We start from the raw sequence: 22401 nt of genomic DNA, 5'->3' as shown, positions 1-22401 counted from the left end.
TAGTTTCTCTACATCCTTGTCAATGTTTGGTTCGGTTCACCTATTCTAATCTGTGTGGAGTGGTATACATTGTGATTGATTGATTGATTGTTTAGAGAGAAGGTGAGCAGGGCAGAGGGAGATAGAGAATCTCAAGCATGTGGGACACAATCCCATGACCCTGGGATTGTGACCTGAGCCAAAATCAAGAGTTGGCCACTCAACTGACTGAGCCACCCTGGTGCCCATATTGTGTTTTATTTTTTGTTTTTATTAAAAAAATTTTTTTTAAGGTTTATTTTTGAGAGAGAGAGACAGAGTGCAAGCAGGAGAGAGGCAGAGAGAGACAGGGAGACACGGAATCTGAAGCAGGCTCTGTGCTCCAAGCTGTCAGTCAGCACAGACCCCAACATGGGGCTCGAACTCATGGACCATGAGATCATGTCCACATTGTGTTTTAAATTTGCATTTCCCTAATGACTAATGATGCTGACATTTTTTCATATGCTTATTTGCATGTCTTTGTATGTTCCTTGTTGAAGTGTCTATTATTTTACTAGGTTGTTTTATTACTGAGTTTTGAGAGGTCTATATGTATTCTTGATGCAAGTTCTTTATAAGATATGTGATTTGAAAATGTTTTTTCCCAGTCTTTGGCTTGTCTTTTCTCTTAACAGTGCCTTTCATAGAGCAGAAGTTTTTAATTTTGATAAAATCAGTTTTTCAGTTTGTTCTTATATGGATTGTGCTTTTAGTATTGAACCTAAGAAATCTTTTCCTAACCTTTTTCCTAACCCAAGGCTACCAAGGTTTTCTCCTTGTTTTTTAGTTTTAAATTTTATATTTATATCTGGGATCAAATTTGAATTAATTTTGTGTTTAGGGCAAGGTATAGATTGAAGTCCAGTATATATTTTTTCAGATGGATAGCCAAGTGTTCCAGCACCACTTTGTAAAAAAGACAAAGTAATGACACATTTTTCTGCATCCATTATCAAGTATGTTCACTTTGGTATTTACTTGGGAACTCCCAGAGTGCTCCATTTTAAAGTAAAATATAAACATACATAAATGAATATTTATTTATTTATTTATTTAGAGGGAGGGCACAAGTGAGCGAGCAGCAGAGAGAGAGAATGCCACATGTGGCAGAGAGAGAGAGACAGACAAGAGGGGCTCACCCAGGGCTCATGTTTTTACCCGAAGTGGGGCTCATGCTCACTTGAAGCGTGGCTTGTGCTCACGTGAAGTGGGACATGAGCTCATGTGAAGTGGGACACGAGTTCTCCCAAAGTGGGTCTCGAGCTTACCCAATATGGGACTCAAACTCAGGAATTGTGAGATCATGACCTGAGCTGAAGTCAGATACTTAACAACTGAGCTACCCAGGCACCCCATAAATAAATATTTGTATATTGATTTTAAAAGACAAGAGGGGTGCCTGGGTGGCTCAGTCAGTTAAATGTCCAACCCTTGATCTCAGCTCAGGTCATGATCTCCCAGTTTGTGAGCTCGAGCCCCATTAGTTTGAGCCCTCCTTTGGCCTACATGCTGACAGCGTGGAGACTGCTTGGGATTCTTTCTCTCTCTCTCTTTGCCCCTCCCCTGCTCGTGCATGCATGCTCTCACTGTCTCAAAATAAATAAACTTTAAAAAAACTAAAGAAAAAGACAAGAAATTAAATACTATTACAGTTTTTCAATTTATTTTATTTTAAATGGTTATTTATTTTGAGAGAAAGCATGCATGTAGAGCAGAGGAGGGACAGAGAGAGAGGGAGAGAATCCCAAGCAGGCTCTGCACAGTCAGCACAGAGCCTGACACGGAGCTCAATCTCATGACCCATGAGATCATGACCTGAGGCAAAATCAAGAGTTGGCTGCTTAGCCAACTGAGCCACCCAGGTGCTTCAATTAGAGTTTAAAAAAAAAAAAAAAATTGCTAGTTTTAAACATGCTAGAAGATGAGATGGATACTGGTAAATATTTATAGTAAAAAGCAGTATAAGAAGAGAGCTAATTGGGGGAAAGAGTGATGATGTTTTTGGTTTGGGTTTGAGGAGCCTGTGGGACACAATAGCAGTGCCTCAAATATAAAATGGTAAGTTTTGTACAGGAATAGGCTAGTAGCCAGCTAACTGCTAACCTTTTGCATAGTTGGAAAGTGCAGGCTTATATTATATGCAGAATTGTATGCATTAAGGTGAATTTTAGCCACCAGCCGGTAGACGAGGACCCATTGTTTGTTTTTGGAGACATACACATTATATTGTCAATTTAATGCATACCTTTATCTCTCTTCTTTTTGCCTCAGCTTTGCCAGCATTTTGTGTTTCTTTTTCATTTTTGATCATCACTTATTCCTTGCAGGACATGCCTTGGGGAATAGTGAAAAATGTTTTTTGTCTATCCTTTTCTCATTGCTTTTGGCTCTCTTTTCCCTTTTCTCTTGTGATCCCCGACAGGTTGAAGGTTGGTGTGCCGGTGGCATTTTGGGGTAATAATAACCTAGACATTTTCTTATTGTGTTATTTAATCGAATTTGGAGAATATTCAGCAATTAGAAATGTGTTAATTCAATTGCTATACTTGGAACAATAAGTTAGATATGTTTTCTGTTGTGGAGTTAGGTAAAATAGTCCTAAAACCTAATCCCAGAGTAAAACCTGATTCAGTAAGGGAAAATGGATTTATTTCCATTATGATAATAGGAGTAGTTCTTTTTTTCTCCTGCCATTTTAAAAGTAAATCATTTGTCATTATTTCCATTTTAACATGTATTGATAATTTTATCCATTAAAACAAATTTTCAAAGCAGTATTTATGACGGACAAAGCACAATATTTTATTAAAAATAAACCAGCTTAAAATGTTTAGAAACTAGTGCATATCAACATTAAGCAAATGATAAAATGCTGTTAAAATGTTTTGTTTTTTTTTACTAGTAAGTTGTTTGGAAAAGCATTTTTTGGATGTTTAAAGTATTAGAGTTCTTTTTACATAAAAATAAGATGTTATTCATAGTAGGGAATGGTGTATTATTAAAATAAAAGAATAGGTTGACTTTTTTTTTTGAAGTTTATTTATTTTGAGAGAGAGAATGAATCCCAAGCAGGCTTCCATGCTGTCAGCACAGAGCCCAATGTGGGGCTTGATTCCACAAACCATGAGATCATGACCTGAGCTGAAATCAAGAATTGGACGTTTAAATGATTGAGCCACCCAAGTACCCCAAGAATAGGTGGACTTTTAATAGATCTATATTGTTGAACCTTTGAGATGCCCTATATTCAAGGGTATAGGTTTTATTACATTGGGCATTCTTAGCTAAGTAGCATGGCAGGGTGGGAAAGAGACGTGTTGAAGTACCTCCTCCAGGCAGTTGTGATTGAACTGAAAAGTTACGAAGCTGAATTTGTATGAAAAAAATTTCATTAAAAAAAAATGTTTATTTATTTTGAGAGAGAGAAGAGCACGAGCTGGGGGTTGGTGGTGGTGGGTGCAGAGAGAGAGGGAAAGAGAATCCTAAGCAGCCTCTGCACTGTCAGCACAGAGCCCGATGTGGAGCTCAAACTCATGAACTGTTAGATCATGACCTGAGCCAAAATCAAGAGTCGGAGGCTTAACTGATTGATCCACACAGGTGCCCCTCAAAAAATTTCATTTTAAGAAACTTTGGCACTGTGCAGTTTTCTGCTAGATAATGAAAGATTTCTTAACTTTTCACTGAACAGTCCTTGTTGAGGCAGGTTAAGAGAGCTCTGTTGGGAGAATTGCATTTGATAGGGAGTCTTGAAACCAGTTACTGTGAGTTTTATTTTGATTGAGAAAAGATTCTTTGTGACTCTTGGGGTCTGAAAGGAGTTATATGGTGAATACATTTTTCTGGAACAATCTGGGGGTGATGGTTAACAAGTAGGATAGGGCTAAACTTGAAAATACGTAATGAAGGGTTTGATGTTAAGAAACAAAAATAGGGGCGCCTGGGGGCGCCTGGGTGGCTTGGTCGGTTGAGCGTCCGACTTCGGCTCAGGTCATGATCTCGCGGTCCGTGAGTTCGAGCCCCGCATCAGGCTCTGTGCTGACAGCTCAGAGCCTGGAGCCTGTTTCAAATTCTGTGTCTCCCTCTCTCTCTGCTCCTCCCCTGTTCATGCTCTGTCTCTCTCTGTCTGAAAAATGAATAAAAGTTAAAAAAAAAAAAATTAAAAAAAAAAAAATAGGGGCGCCTGGGTGGCTCAGTTGGTTAAGTAAGCAGCTGACTTCGGCTCAGGTCATGATCTCATGGTCCGTGAGTTCGAGCCCCGCGTTGGACTCTGCGCTGACAGCTCAGAGCCTGGAGCCTGTTTCAGATTCTGTGTCTCCCTCCCTCTGACCCTCCCCCGTTCATGCTCTGTCTCTCTGTCTCAAAAATAAATAAACGTTAAAAAAAAAAAATTAAAAAAAAAAAGAAACAAAAATAATCTTCCCTTCCTCCCTTCATCCCCACCTACGTGGGATATAGAAATCCTAAAAAAAAAAAAAAAAAAAAAAAAAAGCACAAGCTTAGGAGATAAGATTTGGTGGTTAGAGAATTGGAGAATATGGGAAGTTTCTTTACATGAGTCTCTTGTAATTTTGTCTTTAGATGCTGTCCTTGGTCTTTATAATGTGAAAGAGATATTTAACCAAAAAATTAGTAAAAATTTTGAAATACTGAGAGTTCTATATAAAGAGATTCTTCCCTCTATAAAGAAATTCTTCTCTTTAGTAGAAGTGTATACCAACTCAAATTGGCACATACAAAGGAATATTAACAAAATTAAAACTTGTTTTATGGAACTTATATTAAAAGTATCCATAGGTACTATGGTCTTTGGCTATACCATGATTTTCTTTTCCTATCTTCATATATTGCTTTGAGATTCCAGTGACTATTGGCTGTATAATGTGTGATGTAAACTCAAAAGCATTTCCTAGTGTTTTTTTTCTATTGCTCTTTTTTGGCACCTCCTTCTGTGTCTTTAATTATGCCCCCTTACCCCCATTAGCAACTCTGACTGAACAAAATATTTCAGGTTGTAAACAGAAGACCCCTGGTTAGCAGAAACCAAACACTATAAATCAAACCAAAGCAGAACATCAAATGAAGTAGACGCTGACTTATCTAGGCTGTTCACTCATGTTAGGGGTTGATTCAATATTTACTCCTTTACCCTTCAAGCTATGTAGATGTCCAGGCTTGAGATACCTGCTGCTTTTTTTGATTCCCATTTCACACTGTGCCTCTAACTTCCTTTTTCAGGGACTGTCTTGTATTCTTCTTTTTTTTTATTGAATATTATACTAATTTTAGGTGTATAAATATTGATTTGAGAGTACTACACAATACTCAGTGCTCACCAGGATAAGTGCAGTTACCATCTGTTAACCATAAAATGTTGCTACATTACTGACTATATTCCCTATGCTATACTTTTCATCTGGAAGCTTCATATGGCAGTAACCCATGTGTCCATCAGTAGATAAATGTATAAAGACGTGTATGTGTACACACACACAGCAGAATAATACTCAGCTATAAAAAAGAATGAGATCTTGCCATTTGCAATAATATGGATGGACCTAGAGGATGTTATGCTTAGAGAAATAAGGCTGAGAAAGACAAATACCATATGATTTCACTTATATGTGGAATCTTAAAAAACCACACAACTGAACACAACAGATTCTTTTTTTCTTAAAATTTTTAAATGTTTATTAATTTTTGAGAGAGAGAGACAGACAGACAGAGCATGAGTGGGGGAGGGGCAGAGAGAGAGGGAGACACAGAATCTGATGCAGCTCCAGGCTCTGAGCTATCAGCATGGAGCCCAACATGGGGCTTGAACTCATGAACTGTGAGATCATGACTTGAGCTGAAGTCAGATGCTTAACCGACTGAGCCACCCAGGTGCCCCAACAGATTCTTAAACATAGAGAACAAACTGGTGGTTACAAGATGGGGGGTGGGTGGAGGGATGGACAAAATGGATAAAGGGGATTAAGAGGTACAAACTTCCAGTTATAAAATAGGTCATGGAGATGAAAAGTACAGCATAAGGAATCTATTAGTCATTAATTCTATACCATTATTTTCAAGTTGTCTATTTACATTGTGAAAGCTTGGGAAATATACCAGGAATTACTTTAAGCATTTAATAATAAATTATTAATTTATTATTAATTATAACAATTATAGTTGTTTATATACTTGTTTAAATAAAAAAGTTCCTGCTTACGTAATTTAGACTTTGTTGTATTGCTCAACTAATTAACTGAAAATCTGCTTCATTCTTAGCATGTATGCGTCAAGTGATGACTGCTTTCAGTTAGGATCTGAGTGTGTGTGTGTGTGTGTGTGTGTGTGTGTGTGTGTGTGAATATTAAAATCACTCCAAGACAGTTTTCAGAGGAAACAAATTAGTAAGCTGAGATAATTTAAAATGGCTTTGTGGAAGATGAGACTGAGTATGTATTTGAAGTATGAACAGGTTTGGATAGGGTGGCAGTAGGAGGATGAGAATTGCATTTGGAAATGATCAAAGTCATAAAGGTAGTAATATGCACTGCACATTCAAATGTCAGTTAGGTGGCAGACTTTGAAGCGTGTCATAATAGGCTCCTATCTGAGAAGTGTCATTGGGGTAAGGTTTTAAAGGTAAAATGGAGCTGTTGTGTGATGGTGTAGCTCTTTGGGTTTCAATTTTTTTCTGGTTAGGCAAGTGTTTTTAGCAAGAAAGTGATATTTTGTATTTTATTTAGTTTTACTTTTACTGTTTACTTTTTTAAATGTTTATTTTTGAGAGAGAGAGCGAGCGAGAACATGAACAGTGGAGAGGCAAAAAGGGAGGGAGACGGAGGATCTGAAGCAGGTTCTGTGCTATTAGTGGGGGTTGAACCCATGAACCATGAGATCATGACCTGACCCGAAGTTTGACACTTAACCGACTAAGCCATCCAGGCCCCCTGGATGCACACAAGTGGGGAGAGGGGCAGAGAGAGGGAGAATTTTAAACATGCTCCACACTCAGTGTGGAGCCCAATAGGCCTCTATCTCACAACCCTGAGATCATGACCTGAGCCGAAATCAAGAGTCGGATGCTTAGCTGACTGAGGCACCCAGGTGCCCTGAGATTAATACTTTTTTAAATGATGTTTTAGGAAAGTTATTGTCTGAAATGGCTTGGAAAATCTGTTGTGATTAGAGCAAGAGAAACCAGTTAGGAAGATTTTGTAATGATTGAAGGATGAAGGAAAGGTAACATATATTGAATATCTGTTTGTATAGTGCATTGAGCTAGGCTTTCACGTGTATATAATTATTTAATCTTTAACAGCAGTCCCTAGAAGGAGGTATTATTAGTGTCTGGTTTTTAAGAGGCTGGATTTCAGAGAAGTTACAATATTTTGCTCAAAGAAGAGAGCCTGTTAATTTTGGGGTATTATGTATAGATCTACCTCTTCGAAACTGTTGAATGTTATATGGCAATAAATACCCTAATTTAATTAAACAATTCCCATTGATGGAAATTTTGGTTGTTTCCATTGTTTTAAATTGTTTTACTACCAATGCTACAATAAATATTCTTACACATATCTTTGTACATATTTTCTAGCACTGTATTTCTGTAGAAGAAACTCCTAGAAGTTGGAACTGAATTCCTGGATTAAAAAGGCCTTTAAAACAAATGGTGTAGGAAGCCCGGAGAAAGGGTACTGAATGTGGATAATGGATCATGATTTTCATGGCAGTTTTTAGAAAGTCGTAATAAAGGTACAGTGTACTTGGTACTACATAAAAAAAACTAATAGAGCATATCCTTGCCAAGTATAATAACAGAGTAAGCCATGGGATATTAGACTGGCAGGCCTAAAAATAATTTAATCCACTCCTTAATTTTCCTGATGAGAATCTTGAGATTTAGAAAGATTGATTCTCATCAATCTCAGATCTCATCAAAGATGAGTTTTTTAATATTTATTTAAAGGGATGAGGGGAGCCTGGGTGGCTCAGCTGGTTCAGTGTCAACTCTTGATCTCAGCTCTGGTCTTGATCTCAGGGTTTTAAGTTAAACCCCAACTGGGGTTCTTTCCTGGTGTGAAGCCTCCTTAAAAAAAATTTTAAAAAAAGAAGAAATAAAGGGATAAGATGATGACATGAGTTAAAAGACTTTCAGAAACACTGATGTAGAGAATATGGTTCTTTATTTTCTACCTGTTTTAAATGATAGTATAGTATTACATTTTGTTGATAAATTATGGTTTGATTTACCTATTTCTTATTAGACATTTTGGCTTTTTTTTTTCTTAAGTCTGAACATCCTTTACATTTCAGTTGTTTTATTGCTATATATGGAAGTACAACTGATTTTTTTTTAAGACTTTATTCTTTTTAGAGCAGTTTTAGGTTTACAACAAAATTGAGAAGAAGGTACACAGATTTCCCATATATCCTTGTCCCCACACAGACATAGCCTTCCCCATTATCAACATCATTCACCAGAATGATTGTTTTGTTTTGTTTTGACCAAGGATAAACCTCCATTGATACATCATAACCACTCAAAGTCCAGTTTATCTTAGGGTTCACTCTTGTTGTACATTCTATGTATATGGATAAATGTTTAATGATGTATATCTGTAGTTAAAATATTACACAGTATTTTCAGTGTCCTAAAAATCTACCTATTATTCATCTCGCCCATCTCACATTTCCCCTAACCCTGAGTCCTGGGCAACCACTGACTTTTTATTGTCTCTCTGATTTTGCCTTTTCCAGAATGTCATGTATTTGACATCATACAGTATGTAGCCTTTTCAGATTGATTTTTTTTCACTCGATAGCTCATTTCTTTTTAGTGTTGAAAAATATTCCATTGTCTGGATGTACCACAGTTTATCCATTTACCTAATCAATTATGAATAAAGCTGCTCTAAACATCCATGTGTAGGTTTTTGTCTGCATAGAAATTTCCGTTTCCTTTGGGTAAATACCAAGAAGCGTGATTGCTGGGACTTAGGGTAAGAATATGTTTAGTTTTATAAGAATCTGTCAAACTGTCTTCCAAAGTGGCTGTGTGTGTTTGCATTCCCACCAGCAAGGAATGAGAGTTTCTGTTGCTCCTCACTGAATAGCATTTCGTTATCACACAACTGATTTTTGTATATTGACTTTGTACCCTAAAGAATGAAGGAAAGAGTAGCATATATTGACCATCTTGTTAAACACCCTTATTCTAGTAGCTACCTACGATGTTTTATGTAGATGATTGTAATGTCTTTGAAAAAGTCTTTTTACATCTTTCTTTCCAAATTGGATGCTTTTTATTTCTTTTTATTGCCTTAGTGCATTGCCCAGGCCTTTGAGTACCATGTTGGATACAGGTAGTAAAGGGAGCAGTGAGGCAAGAAAAATAAAATGCATAACAGTTGTTCTCTCTTCCTGTTTTATGAATGTATAAGATTGATGAATTGTCCCTTTCATTTATATGAAATGCCCTTTATCTCTGGTAATGCTCCTGTCTGAAGTCGGCTTTGTCTAAAATTTATATAGCTTTTTTGGCTTTCTTATGGTTAGTGTTCACGTGCTATATTTTTTCTGCATTTTTACTTTTTTTTTTTTTTTTTTTCTTTTATTGAAGGGAGGCGTGGGGCAGAGGGAGAGAGAATCTTAAGCAGGCTCCATTCTCAGTGCGGAGCCTGACTTGGGTCTGGATCCCCTGACCCTGGGATCATGAACTGAGCTGAAATCAAGAGTTGGATATTCAACCAACTGAGCCACCCAGGCGCCTCTTTCTTGTGAACAGTATTTAGTTAAGTGCTGCTTTTTGAAAACTTGTTCTTTCAATCTCTGCCTTTTAAATGAAATACTTAGTCTATTAATATTTAACATTATAGATATGCTAGGTTTAAATTTTTACCTTGTTCTTTGGGGTTTTTATGGCCACCTTTTGGATTATTTTAAATCCATATTTCTTTTATTTTATTATTATTTTTTTTTTTTGCAAAGGTGGATTAGATTTTTAGTGTTTCCTCTAGGGATTATAATATGCACTGTTAACTTTTCACAGTGTACTATAAATTAATATTAACAATAAACATTCTGTATTTGACAACTACAAAACTGGATCTTGTCATTTTATAAGGCCTCATCTCTAGTATTACTTTCTATGTCAGCCTACTCAGTGAAATTCTGAATATATTGACAAAAACCATGTGGCAAAAATCACATTTTGTGACTTATTTTGAATTAAAGATATTTATCTCCTATTTTTATCTTCTTCATAACACAATTCAACATTGCAGCTCTGTTTTATTTTATTTTAACTTAATTTAATTTTGTCATACTTTTCTGAGAGAGAGAGAGCATGCAAATGGGGGAGAGGGTCAGAGGAAGAGAGACAGAAAAAGGGAGAGAGAATTCACGCTGAGCGCGGAGCCCGATGTGGGGCTTGATCCCATGACCCTGGGATCATGACCCGTGTCAAAATCAAGAGTCCGATGCGCAACTGACTGAGCCATGCAGGCACCCCAATATTGCAGGTTTTAAATAGCATGTGAGAGAGAGTCAGATCTGGATAATTGAAGCCTGAAGGTCTGTTGTAAATACTCTGCACATTTTCCTCATTCCTCAGAGTTCAGAATTTTCATAGCTTTCAGAGTTGAATACCAGAGACAAAAGGATTATTTAGTCACCTTTGCTTTCGTCAAAGAAGCATTTCATGATCAAGTCCAGGTTGTACTGGGAATTTTTCAGTGGGCTGCATCTTTAATTTTTTTGAATTCTTTTGGGAGATAGGTGGTTTTTCTTTTTCTTTTTTTTTGATGTGTGTATCCTTTCATTAACATAGAAAGTATCTGTACTTTGAAATCCATTTTCCACATATACTTATTTCTTTCTAGTTTTGTATTAATATTGTCAGATCTCACAGTGCTTTTTGAGTTTTTTTTTCAATTATCTTACCTGAATTCTGTAAGTATTGTCTAGTATCATTAAACTGTAAGATGATTAAGAAAACTCAGCATTCATATAGTAGGTCAACTAAGTGCAAGTGTCCCATTTATAATAACTTAAACATCTGTTAAAACCTGTAACAACTGTGAATAATGAGGTGCTATGTAATGTTAACTTTAAGAAGGTTTGGTTCATCATCTGTAAGCATGAGTACAATATCTTTTAAATAAATGTTTAAAATTTTGATTCTAAATTTGGAAGGTGGAAGCAGTTTCTCTTACTGAAAATATAGAACTGAATATATATTATGTACATTTATGCATACTTAATATGCATATATCTGTCAAAGGTAAATCTTTGTAGAGTTCATATACTATTTGAACAGTTTGTTTAAACCACATCCACATACTCTTTCATACACACAGAGTTCAACTTAAAACCTTCCTTTTCTCTGTAGGTTAACTATTTGTAAAGTGTTTCACGAGACAATGAGGAAATGGTTCAATGCCTCAGTCAGGGAGAATTCCAGTGACATCTGCAGTGGAGAATTATGTGGAGGATGGGAAACAGAAGAGGCCAAGATTGGAAGAGCAGGTGGGGGAGTAGGACATTAGGTCAGATGTAATAAAAATATACGTGGAACTTTACAAATATTTTTTTTGTTTGTTTGTAGCACTTTAACATGTGATTGTAGTTAATAGAAGAATAAGAAATAGTTGTTTAAATCACCTGTGGTGTAAAGAAGAGGGATCATTTGTTTATCTGAATTAAATAATGGAGTAGAGCTTTGTAGAATGCTCTTACTATGAGAAAAGGTGATATTTTAATATTTTAGACCTTCAGGGTAAATTGGGCACCTTGTAGTGGGATTTTACCTACCTACCTACCTTTCTGTCTTTCTACCCTGGCCTTATTGTATTAATTTGAAATGAAATTCCAAAAGTATCTGTTCCGATACTTAAAAATTCTTTTTTGCATTAGGGATTTAAAACAACTTTATTTTGAAATAATTTTAAAGTTAGAGAAAAATGACAAGAATAGTACAAAGAATTTCTTACATTGTTCTCCCAACATTTATCAGTTTTGCTACATTTTATCATATAGATCTGGAGATCTGTATACATGTGTGTGTGTATTTTCTTTTTTCTTGAAACTTTTGAGAATAAGTTGTAGATATTATGCCCCTTTACTCCTAAATACATCAGAATACAAAGGTATTCTCTTATGTAATCATAGTATAATTATCAAATTCAGAAAATTTAAGATTAATACAATACTCTTGTGTAACATACAGTATACATTAAAGTTTTACCAATTTTCTTAATAATGCCTTTAGTAACAGGCATTATTGCCTTCATCTAGGATCCAGTTAGGATCATGCATTGCATTCAATTGTCTTTGGTCTTCAAACTGGAACAGTTGCTCAGTCTTTCTTTTTCATGACCATGACATTAAAAATAACTGTGAAGAAAGACTTAGTAGACTTAGTACCCAAGAGGAATTTTTAAGAAATGTTTTTAAAGTTTATTATAAATCATCATTTGAATTTCTTCTTTATAATTCTGTTCTTTTTGGGCTTGCCATATTTTAATGTCCTCACTTTGGCTTTCTCTGCACATGACCTATATGGTCTCCTCTAATTTCATTTAGCTCAGTTGCCAGAAAGAAACTTTTAAACTTATTCTAGTTTTTGTTTTAAAATTGGGTTGAGCTTGTCAAGGGGATTAAAAAGGACAACATGAGTTCAAGATGATACTATTAGTCTATTGATATGAAATAGAGCTTGTGAGCCAAAATGGGAGGGAACCTTTTACTTCCTAACATTTCTTGACTTGCTTTCTTGAATGGCTTATTGTGAAGTAAGAAATGAGTAAAAATCAGTGAAGAGTTCATGTCATGGGTTGGTATAAGCAGGTGGGATAATGAACTAGAATGAGTATCAACTTTAGAGTTTGATAGACCTGTTTTGAACCCAATTACTAGCTGTGTAATCTTGACCAAGTTATTTAACTTCAGAGGGGATTTCAGGTAAAGTGGATATCATAATAGCTACAGTGCAAGTGTTTTTGTGAGCATTAGAGATAACAAATGCAAAATGCATATAGTATCTGTCATATAGTTGGTACTCAAGAAATGGTTATTACCTTTTTATAAAATCTTTCTTTTTATAGAAAGATCTAGGAAATATCTTAAAAATCGCCCAGAAAATGAAGCCTATTCAGAAAGATTAAGTATCTGTTACTGCTCCCATTAGATTGTAAGCTCCATTTGTATCTTTTACTGTATGTGCTTTAGAATGTATACAGCACAATGATGGACTTTATTAAATACTGGAATATTTACCAAGTGATGAACTTGGTAAATATTACTTGTTTACATTTCAGACATGCAAATTCTAGATGTATTATAATGTCAGATACATTATCATGTTTATCTGGTTAAAATATTTATTGTTGATAAACCTTTGATAGTCACATTGCTTTTGAACTATGCATGAGTGAAAAATGTAATTTCAGGCTTGTGAGGCTATCGATGGAAATGAAGCATAGAGGTTTTAGAAATAGATTACTGATTTCTAAATATTTACATCCAATATCAACAAGGCTTTTATGCAGGCATAATTATGCCATTTTATGTAGTTTTTTTGCATATGTCATATTCAAATGCCACTTTACAATGAATTACTTATTTTTAGCATAAGTGCTTTCTTTAGTCATCTCTTTGTCGCCATGCACAGCTTTCATATCTTCACCAATGGACCTACTTTTACTTTTTTAGTTTCCTTTTTAGGGTATTTAGAACTCTTAGACTGATATTTCATGAGTATTATTCTTTTGTAGAGGTCTTCTAAAGAATAGTACATTTGCTTATATATTTTTAAAAGTCATTGTATCTTGCAATTACCATATGGATCTACTGGACCATTTCACAAATTTAAAATGAATTTGGTGTTATTAGTAACCTTATTTTTCCTCCATCATGAAACAGTTTGCTCTTTCATCCAAGGAATTATTCATTACTTGTCAATTACTCTCAACTATGCAAAAAAAAAAAAAAAAAAAAAAAGAAGAAAATGGATGATGGATGGAATTAGTGCAGATTTTAGCAAACATTTTTGTAAAGAATAAGATATATATATTTTAAGCTTTGTGGGCCACATATGGTCTTTGTAGCATATTAGTTTTTAAAAATGTTTATTTATTTATTTTGAGAGAATGTGTGCGTGGGTGAGCAGGGGTGGGGCAGAGAGAGGGGGAGAGAGAATCCCAAGCAGGCTCCATGCTCAGTGTGGGGCTCTATCTCAGACTACAAGATCACACTCTGAACTGATATCAAGAGTTCGATACTTAACTGACTGAGCCACCCAGGCACCCTTGTGGCATATTCTTCTTTAAACAACCCTTTAAAAGGGTAAAAACTATTCTTAGCTCACAGGTCATATGAGAATAGGTTGTGGCCCAAATTTGGCCTGTGTACCTTAGTTGCCATTGTGTTATCCTACAGTTTTCATATTGCATCATCCAAAAGATTATTTTAGCTTTTAAGAAGTGTAAAAGGAGACTGGAGACACCATCTTTATGGTCTGCTCTTTGCTTATATTGAACAGAATTAGGAATTCATATTTTGTTATATTTTGTTTATAATTGCAAAGAGAAGAAAATTGCAAGGAACAAGTTTCATAATTATTGTATGAATCAGAAAATGAATATAAAGAGGCAAATAGCCACATTCTAAACTCTAATTATGATGGTGAAGTTGATCATAAAAGGAAAGTCTCAGACTGATTCTTTGGATGATATTGTCTTAGGTGAATTTTCTCATACTAAAAAACTGATGATTGAGCAGTTTATTTCTAAGGACAAAAGAAAATATGGTACTCCTACCCATTTAGTTATTTAACAAGGAGGAGTAAATACAGTATTTTGTGACAAAATCTTGAAGATGTAGTAAAATGATGTATGCTGGCATTCTTTCCTGTTATTCTTTTAAAATTGAGACACTTCAAAAGTGGACATTGCTGAAAGTGGGTGTGTATACAGGTAATTAGAAGGCAGTAGGTGTAGAAATGAAACAAATTAATTGGATTGATTATTCTAAATAATTTTATAAATCTAAAAATGACAGTGTTTTGCAAATTGTGGATCAAAGAAGATGCCCATCCTTTCTTCAACAAATTATGAGCCATTAAATATTTCAGAATTTTAAGATTTAAAGCATTGCATTTTGACAATGCAATTGTTAGAAGAAATAATGATAAGTTAGAACCTATTAGAAGATGTGTTTAAAATCAGGAGTTATTAGATTTATAAGATGGATATGTCTCACATTTACTCATGATAGTGAACAATTCAGAGAATGTGGCTCATTTTGGTTATATATAAACTTAAAAAACTGGTTAGTGGGAGATGAATATTTGGACTTGTTATATTTCAATACTTATTAAAAATTTGAATAAAGTTGTTTTTCACTATTTTCCTGTGAAATTTTTGTAAGATGACTTTTAAAATATATATATTTAAAGACTCCATTAGACACAGATAGTAAGTGATGATTACTGCTTCTCCTTGTATACTAACAGTAAAAGTCTAGTTTCTCATAGAATTTCTTCTTTTGAGTTGTGCTTTGTGTTAGGCTCTTGACTTGCAGTGAAGAGGGACACTTTGAGAAACACCTTTGAAAGATTTTCTGCTGCTTTTACTATTCGAATGTTGAGGAATTTATCTAATTTTTTTCTTCAAGACCAGGTTGGATGTTTTACTTTCTCTGTTTTTGTTTAACTGTTTGACACTAAGACTCAGTATAATTGGTCATGTTTTTCTTTTCATTCTTGCTGTCATGAATTCAGATCCAAAATTAAACACTAAGTTTGTATATTATGTTTCAGTGTTTCTTCCCAGTATTTTATGATTTACAAACAAGAACCTATGTACTTAAAGGTTATCAACCACTGTGTCAAGCCCATTTTGAGAATAGGAGTAAATAAAAGAATGAGTTCATTGCACAGTGGATCTCTTTGAAAATATAAAGATTGCCAAAGACTTTTGGTTTTGTTTTTTCTCTCTTAAGTTGTTTTAGTCCCAGAGAGCTTTAAAATGAAGTCAGAATATTTCCTTAGTCCCCATCTCTTACAATGGGTCTCAAGCCAGTTTTACTTAGTAATTTGCCAGTAGCTTGCATGCAATAAAAGAGGAGGTTAGAGATGACAAGGCTTTCTGCTTGGGCAGATCGTCCCTGAGTAGTTAAAACTAAGGCAGTATAAGGTTTCCTTGATTGAGGTCTTTGGAACCTGTTATGCAGACAAATAGCAGTACATCTTCTCAACTTAGCATAATTCTAGGTTTAAAACAGTTAAAACTTCAAAAGAACTTCAAAAGTCCATCTCTCCATAAAAGCAGCAACAGCAACCAAAATTGTCAAAAACTGTCAGAATCTTTTTCAGGACTCTGGAAAGTAACCAAAAGTTTGTAGTAACCAGGGGAGCATTAATCAAGAAAATCACTGCATCTAGGTAAGAACAGCAAGCTTTGTGGCATTTTAACTTACCCTGTACCCATCCCATGTTCCTCAGCTCAGTGGTAGCCTTGAAAATTATAGCCCTTGTTCTTGGTACTGGTACCAGAGAGAGCCAAATAGACCTCATTCACAACACATTATAATTACAGTTGACCCTTGAACATCATGGGGGTTGGGGCATGTACCTCCTGTGCAGTTGAAAAATCCACGTATAACTTTTGACTCCCCAAAAATATAACTGCTAATAGCCTACTGTTGACTGGAAGCCTTACTCATAAAAGTTGAGTAACATGTATTTTGTATGTTATATGTGTTACATATACTGTATGTATAAGTTAGGGAAAAAATAAGAGAAAAGAAAATATTAAGAAAGTCATAAGGAAAGTGCATTTACAATTTGTACTATAAAAAATCTATGTACAAGTGGACTCACAGTTCAAACCTGTGTTGCTCAAGGGTTGACTGTAATTTTTTTGGTTTGTCTGGTGGTTCCCTTAAGATTAATTGAAAACACTTTCCTTTATCTCACTGAAGTGACAACCTTGGGAGTGTTTGTCAAAAATATGTACTTTGTTACTGCTGCCTGAGGCACTGACAACAATTGGAGCAAAAATAGACTGACTAAAAAGCTTGAGAGGAAAGGCTGGGAATAAGATATTTTGAGGAAGAAGGGCTTTGAGGACTTGGACTTGGAAATTTTTGGAAATCTCAAAGACTATTTACAGTCATGGCTGTGCACATGTTCAGGCTGTGCACAAGCTCAGGCTTAGGACCTTAAGAAGGTTGTAAGTTTGTTCTGGCTGACTTTGGGGCTCTGTGTAGTCTGGAAGTGAGGGCTAAGGCAGAGTTGTAAGCTGCTTGGTTAGTATTAAAGGGATGTCCCAACACACAGAGCCCATCTTCAAAGACTGGGAGAATTTTTGGGTTCTAGGCTTTTTTTTTTTTTTTTTTTTTTTTTAAATTTTTTTTTTTCAACGTTTTTTATTTATTTTTGGGACAGAGAGAGACAGAGCATGAACGGGGGAGGGGCAGAGAGAGAGGGAGACACAGAACCGGAAACAGGCTCCAGGCTCCGAGCCATCAGCCCAGAGCCCGACGCGGGGCTCGAACTCACGGACCGCGAGATCGTGACCTGGCTGAAGTCGGACGCTTAACCGACTGCGCCACCCAGGCGCCCCTTGGGTTCTAGGCTTTTAAGGAAATGTCTGTTCAATCACTGGTTGACCACTAAGCTAATAGAACAGAGATGTCAGTGATCACACACGACAAAAAATACTTCATAGTATTGGTTCAGAAAAGTCATTAACGAAAAAGTATATATTAACAGTAAATCCTAAGGAGGGGAAACATCTGATTTCTAGATTTGCAACATTGTAATATTCAACATCCAGTTTTCCATAAAAAGTTTTATGAAGCATGCAAAGAAAGTAAGACCCTTTCAGAGAAGAAATGAACAGAAACTGTCCCTAGGAAGCATTATGACCTTGAACTTACTGAAAGTTAAACAACCAGGAGAATGATGCGCCATCAAATATCAATAGAGAAGTTATCAAAAGGAGCTAAACATAAATGATGGAGCTGAAAAGTAACAGTAGGAAATGAAGAGTTCACTAGATGGTTTCAGTAGATTTGAGTAGGCCAAAGGAAGAGTCAATGAACTCAAAGTAAGGTCAGTTGAAATACCTAGTTTGAAGAGCTGAAAGAAGAAAAATGAACAGTCTTTGAGACCTATGAGGTGCCATCAAGTATACCAACATATGCATAATAGGAGTTGGAGAAGGAGGAGAGAGGAGGGGAGGAAAGAATATTTGAAGAAATAATGCTCTGATAAAACTTTGTAAATTTGATGAAAAACATAACACGCTTAAGAAGTTCAATAAACTCCAAGTGGGGTAAACTCTATACCACAACCTATCATAATCAAACTGTCAAAGACAAAGAGAATTTTGAAAGTGGCAAGAGAATCAGCTCCTCAAATAACAACGATTCTTAGATTAACAGCTGGTTTCTTATCAGAAACAATGGAATCCAAAGGCATTGGGATGACAAAGCACTGAAAGAAAAACTAAATAATTCTCTATCAAAACTATCTATCCGAAATGAAGGAGAGATGACATTCTCAGGTAAAACAGAGAGTCATTGCTTAAAGACTTAGCCTACAAGAAGTACTAAAGAGAGTCCTTCAGGCTGAAAAGAGAGGGCATGAGACAGTAATTTGCATTCACATGAAAGAAAAAACACAGGTAAATGTAACTACGTAGGTAATTATAAAAGTAGTGTACATTTTGTTTGTAACTCCTTTTCCCCCTATTTGATATAAAAGACAACTGCATAAAGAAGAAACTATAAACCCATGTTTATGGGCATACTATTTATAAAGATGTAATTTATGACAACACATAGAGAAATTATATAGGAGCAAAGTTTTTGTGTACTACTGAAATTAAATTGGTCTTAATCCAGACTGGGTTGTTATAAATGAAGATGTGCAAGGACTAAGGAAATAGCAAAAATATATAGTAAAATAAATGATAAGAGAATTAATATGGTACACTAGCAAAATTAAATTCTTCAGTTAAAAGGCAGAGGTTTTCAGAATGGATAAAAGAAATCCATTTGTTGATTCAGACACAATCATTGGTTGAAAGGAAAGGATGAAAAATGCATCAGTAACTAAACATGCAAACAGTAACTAAAAGAGCTTGAGTGGCTGGACTAAAATCAGACTAAATAAATGTATGAAAAAAATTGTTATAAGAGATAAAAAAGGACATTATATAGTGATAAAGGGGTCAATCTATCGGAAAGGTAATAACAATTATAAACTTTTTGTACCTAACAACAGAATTTCAAAATACATGAAGCAAAATGTGGCAGGATTGAAGGGAGAATATGGTTCAACAATTATAGTTGGAAACTTAACCCTACTTTCAGTAATGGGTAGAATGACTAGACAGAGGATCATCAAGGAAATAGAAAGTGTGAACACTATAAACCTCCTACACCTAACCAACTTACAAAGAACATTCTTCCCAACAACAGCAGAATGCACATTCTTAAGTGCACATGGAACAGTTTTTTGGATAGGCCATATATTAGGCCACAAAACAAATCTTGATATATTTAAAAACAAATCATACAAAGTATGTTCTCTGACCACAAATATAGAAACAAATCTGGAAAATTCATAAATATATGGAAGTTTGATAAAACAGTTAATTTAAAACTACTGAAACTATCTTAAACTAGTCATATTTAGTGAGAAGTGTGTGTGTGTGTGTGTGTATTTTTAAATCACAGAAAAATACACTATAACTTTTTATTCATAAGCTTGAAAATTTAAGGAGAGTTTTGGTATTTGTAATGAATGTTCTAGTTATTAGGACTGTGTGTTGCCCCAGGTTTTTGTCCTTCAGTATTTGATTAAACATTTTATAGTCCTATGAAAACAGCAGATAATCCAAAAATCTATTGTATGATTTTTTTTCCTTCAGACTCACTTTTCTGATTATGTCATATGTGGATTAAAAAAATTGGCCTATATTTTCCACATATAAGTTAGATGGCACTTACAGGCTCAGAAGTATACTTAATGATACATTGATTTATAAAGGGAAAGAGTTATTGGTTATTTTCCATTAATAAGCTTCTTTACTGCTTGTTTGATAACATTATCAGGTGTTAAGTGGGAGTGATACATGACATTTAATAAAATATACCATGTCATTTCTCAATCATAATGGTAATTTAAGATCTTTATTTAGTGGAGTGATGAGAAAATGTTAAAACTAACTTACAAAATCTTTTTTTTAATATGAAATTTATTGTCAAATTGGTTTCCATACAACACCCAGTGCTCATCCCAACAGGTGCCCTCCTCAATGCCCATCACCCACTTTCCCCTCCCTCCCACCCTCCCATCAACCCTCAGTAAACTAACTTAAAAAAATCTTAAAAAATATTCTTCCCTTTGAGTTAGCATTGAGAATTTTTTAATGTGATTCATGCTTATTCATTTATTTTTCTCATCGTGTTGTTACTTTTCATTTTTAGCTGCAGTAGTTTTAATAAGCTTTAAAGAAATAACATCTTTTTTCTGGTGGGGAAAATTCCAGTTTTCTTTGTTAATTTGGTAAAAACTAGCCTTTTACATTTATGTGAAAAGAGACCAACTTTAATCGAAACTTTTTAGTGCATGTAGATCAGAGGTTTTTCACATATTTACAAGGGAAGTTGGCTACAAGTTAAACTTGAAATTTGCGGTACATGTTAATTTCTTTCAGGAGAAGGAAGCCAACACCCTTTTGGAGCCATGAATATTGTCCGAACTCCATCTGTTGCTCAGATTGGAATTTCGGTGGAATTATTGGACAGTTTGGCTCAGCAGACTCCAGTAGGCAATGCTGCTGTATCCTCAGTTGACTCATTCACTCAGGTAATGCAATGCATATTTCATTATTTTCTAAATTTTAAAATCAAATTCTGTACTTTAAAAATAAGCTTCATGGTAGAAAACCTGTAAAAATGAAGGTAAATATGTATGGCATAAGTTATTGGCTTCTGTGGATAATTTAACCTTGTCTATCTACTTCTATAGGTACTCTAAAATTGGTAAATGTTTTGATGAGACTTGTTTTTATAGTGATGAAATAGCTCAAAGCAATTTAAAAATGGGATTAAATATTAACATTTTTTCCCCTCCCACAGTATACTAGGTTGTAGGTGTATAGTTGTGAATTTTATAAGCAAGATTCTCATCCTCAAGGAGCTTAAACTGACATAATTCCATGATGATTGCTTAAGCAAAAAATGTTTATTTTTGAGAGAGCACATGTCGGGGAGGTACAGAGAGAGAGAGGGACAGAGGATCTGAAGCAGACTTCTCCCTGACAGCAGCAAGCTTGATGCAGAGTTCAAACTTCTGAATCAGGAGATCGTGACCTGAGCTGAGGTTGCACGCTCAACCAACTGAGTCAGCCAGACACCCCAATGATGATTGACTTTTAACCTCTGTATGACAAAAGGCTGAAGGGGAGAATGATGTAGGCAAAGGTGTAGCTAATATAAAGGCCCTGAGGTAGAAAAATAATTTTGTTGTTTGGAAAATAATATGAAGGTCTTTGTGGCTGGAGTAGAGCGAGCAAGGGTGAGAGATGGGAGATGAGATGAGAGTAATTGGGGAGGTGGACGCAGGATAAAATCATGGTACCTCACTGGCTTTTATAAGGACTTAAGCTTATATTCTATTTGGAAAAGAAGACATAAGAGAGTTTTGAGAAGAGTAAGAGGACCTAAGTTACATTTTAAAAGGATCATTTTGCATTTTTGGAGAGACACTGTAGTGGGAAGGAGGAAGATTAATTAGGAGGCTCTTATGAAAATCTAGATGAGAGATTATAATGACTTGAACTAGTGAAGTCCTGGGAGGTGCCTATGAAGGTAATTAAAAGTACTGGCATATCTTGTTTTATTGCACTTCACTATATTGCATCTCACAGGTACTGTTTTTTTTATATATTGAAGGTTTGTGGCAACCCTGAATGGAGCAAATCTGTCAGCAGCATTTTTCCAACAGCATTTGCTCACTTCATGTCTCTTTGAACATGTTGGTAATTCTTGCAATATCTTAAACTTTTTTGTTATTTTATTTGTTATGGTAATCCGTGATCAATAACCTTTGATGTTACTATTATAATTGTTTTGGGGCACCATGAACTGTGCCCATATGAGATGGAGAACTTAATTGCTAAGTGTTGTGTGTTTTCTGACTCCTCCACTTACCAACTGTTCCCTGATCTTTCTCTCCTCAGGCCTCCCTATTCCCTGAGACACAACAATATTGAAATTAGGCCAGTTAATAACCCTACAATGGCCTTTAAAGGGTTCAAGTGAAAAAAGAGTCAATCTATGAGGCAAACTTCATTGTTGTTTTATGTT

At 35.3% G+C, this 22401-nt stretch overlaps 1 protein-coding gene across 2 annotated transcripts in view; it reads left to right on the top strand.

Moving 5' to 3' along the window:
• HIKESHI (heat shock protein nuclear import factor hikeshi) overlaps positions 1–22401 on the top strand; it is a 42839-nt gene that overhangs the window by 12628 nt on the left and 7810 nt on the right. For both annotated transcript variants that reach the window (XM_007078992.3, XM_042958460.1), the window contains exon 3: positions 20748–20899. In XM_007078992.3, coding sequence (XP_007079054.1) covers positions 20748–20899 — 152 coding nt within the window. The remainder of the gene's footprint in view (positions 1–20747; positions 20900–22401) is intronic.

Source organism: Panthera tigris, chromosome D1, assembly GCF_018350195.1.
Source record: "Panthera tigris isolate Pti1 chromosome D1, P.tigris_Pti1_mat1.1, whole genome shotgun sequence".
Classification (NCBI taxonomy): domain Eukaryota; kingdom Metazoa; phylum Chordata; class Mammalia; order Carnivora; family Felidae; genus Panthera; species Panthera tigris.
The sequence above is the reverse complement of the archived record's forward strand: the minus strand, read 5'-3'. Positions and strand labels throughout refer to the sequence as shown.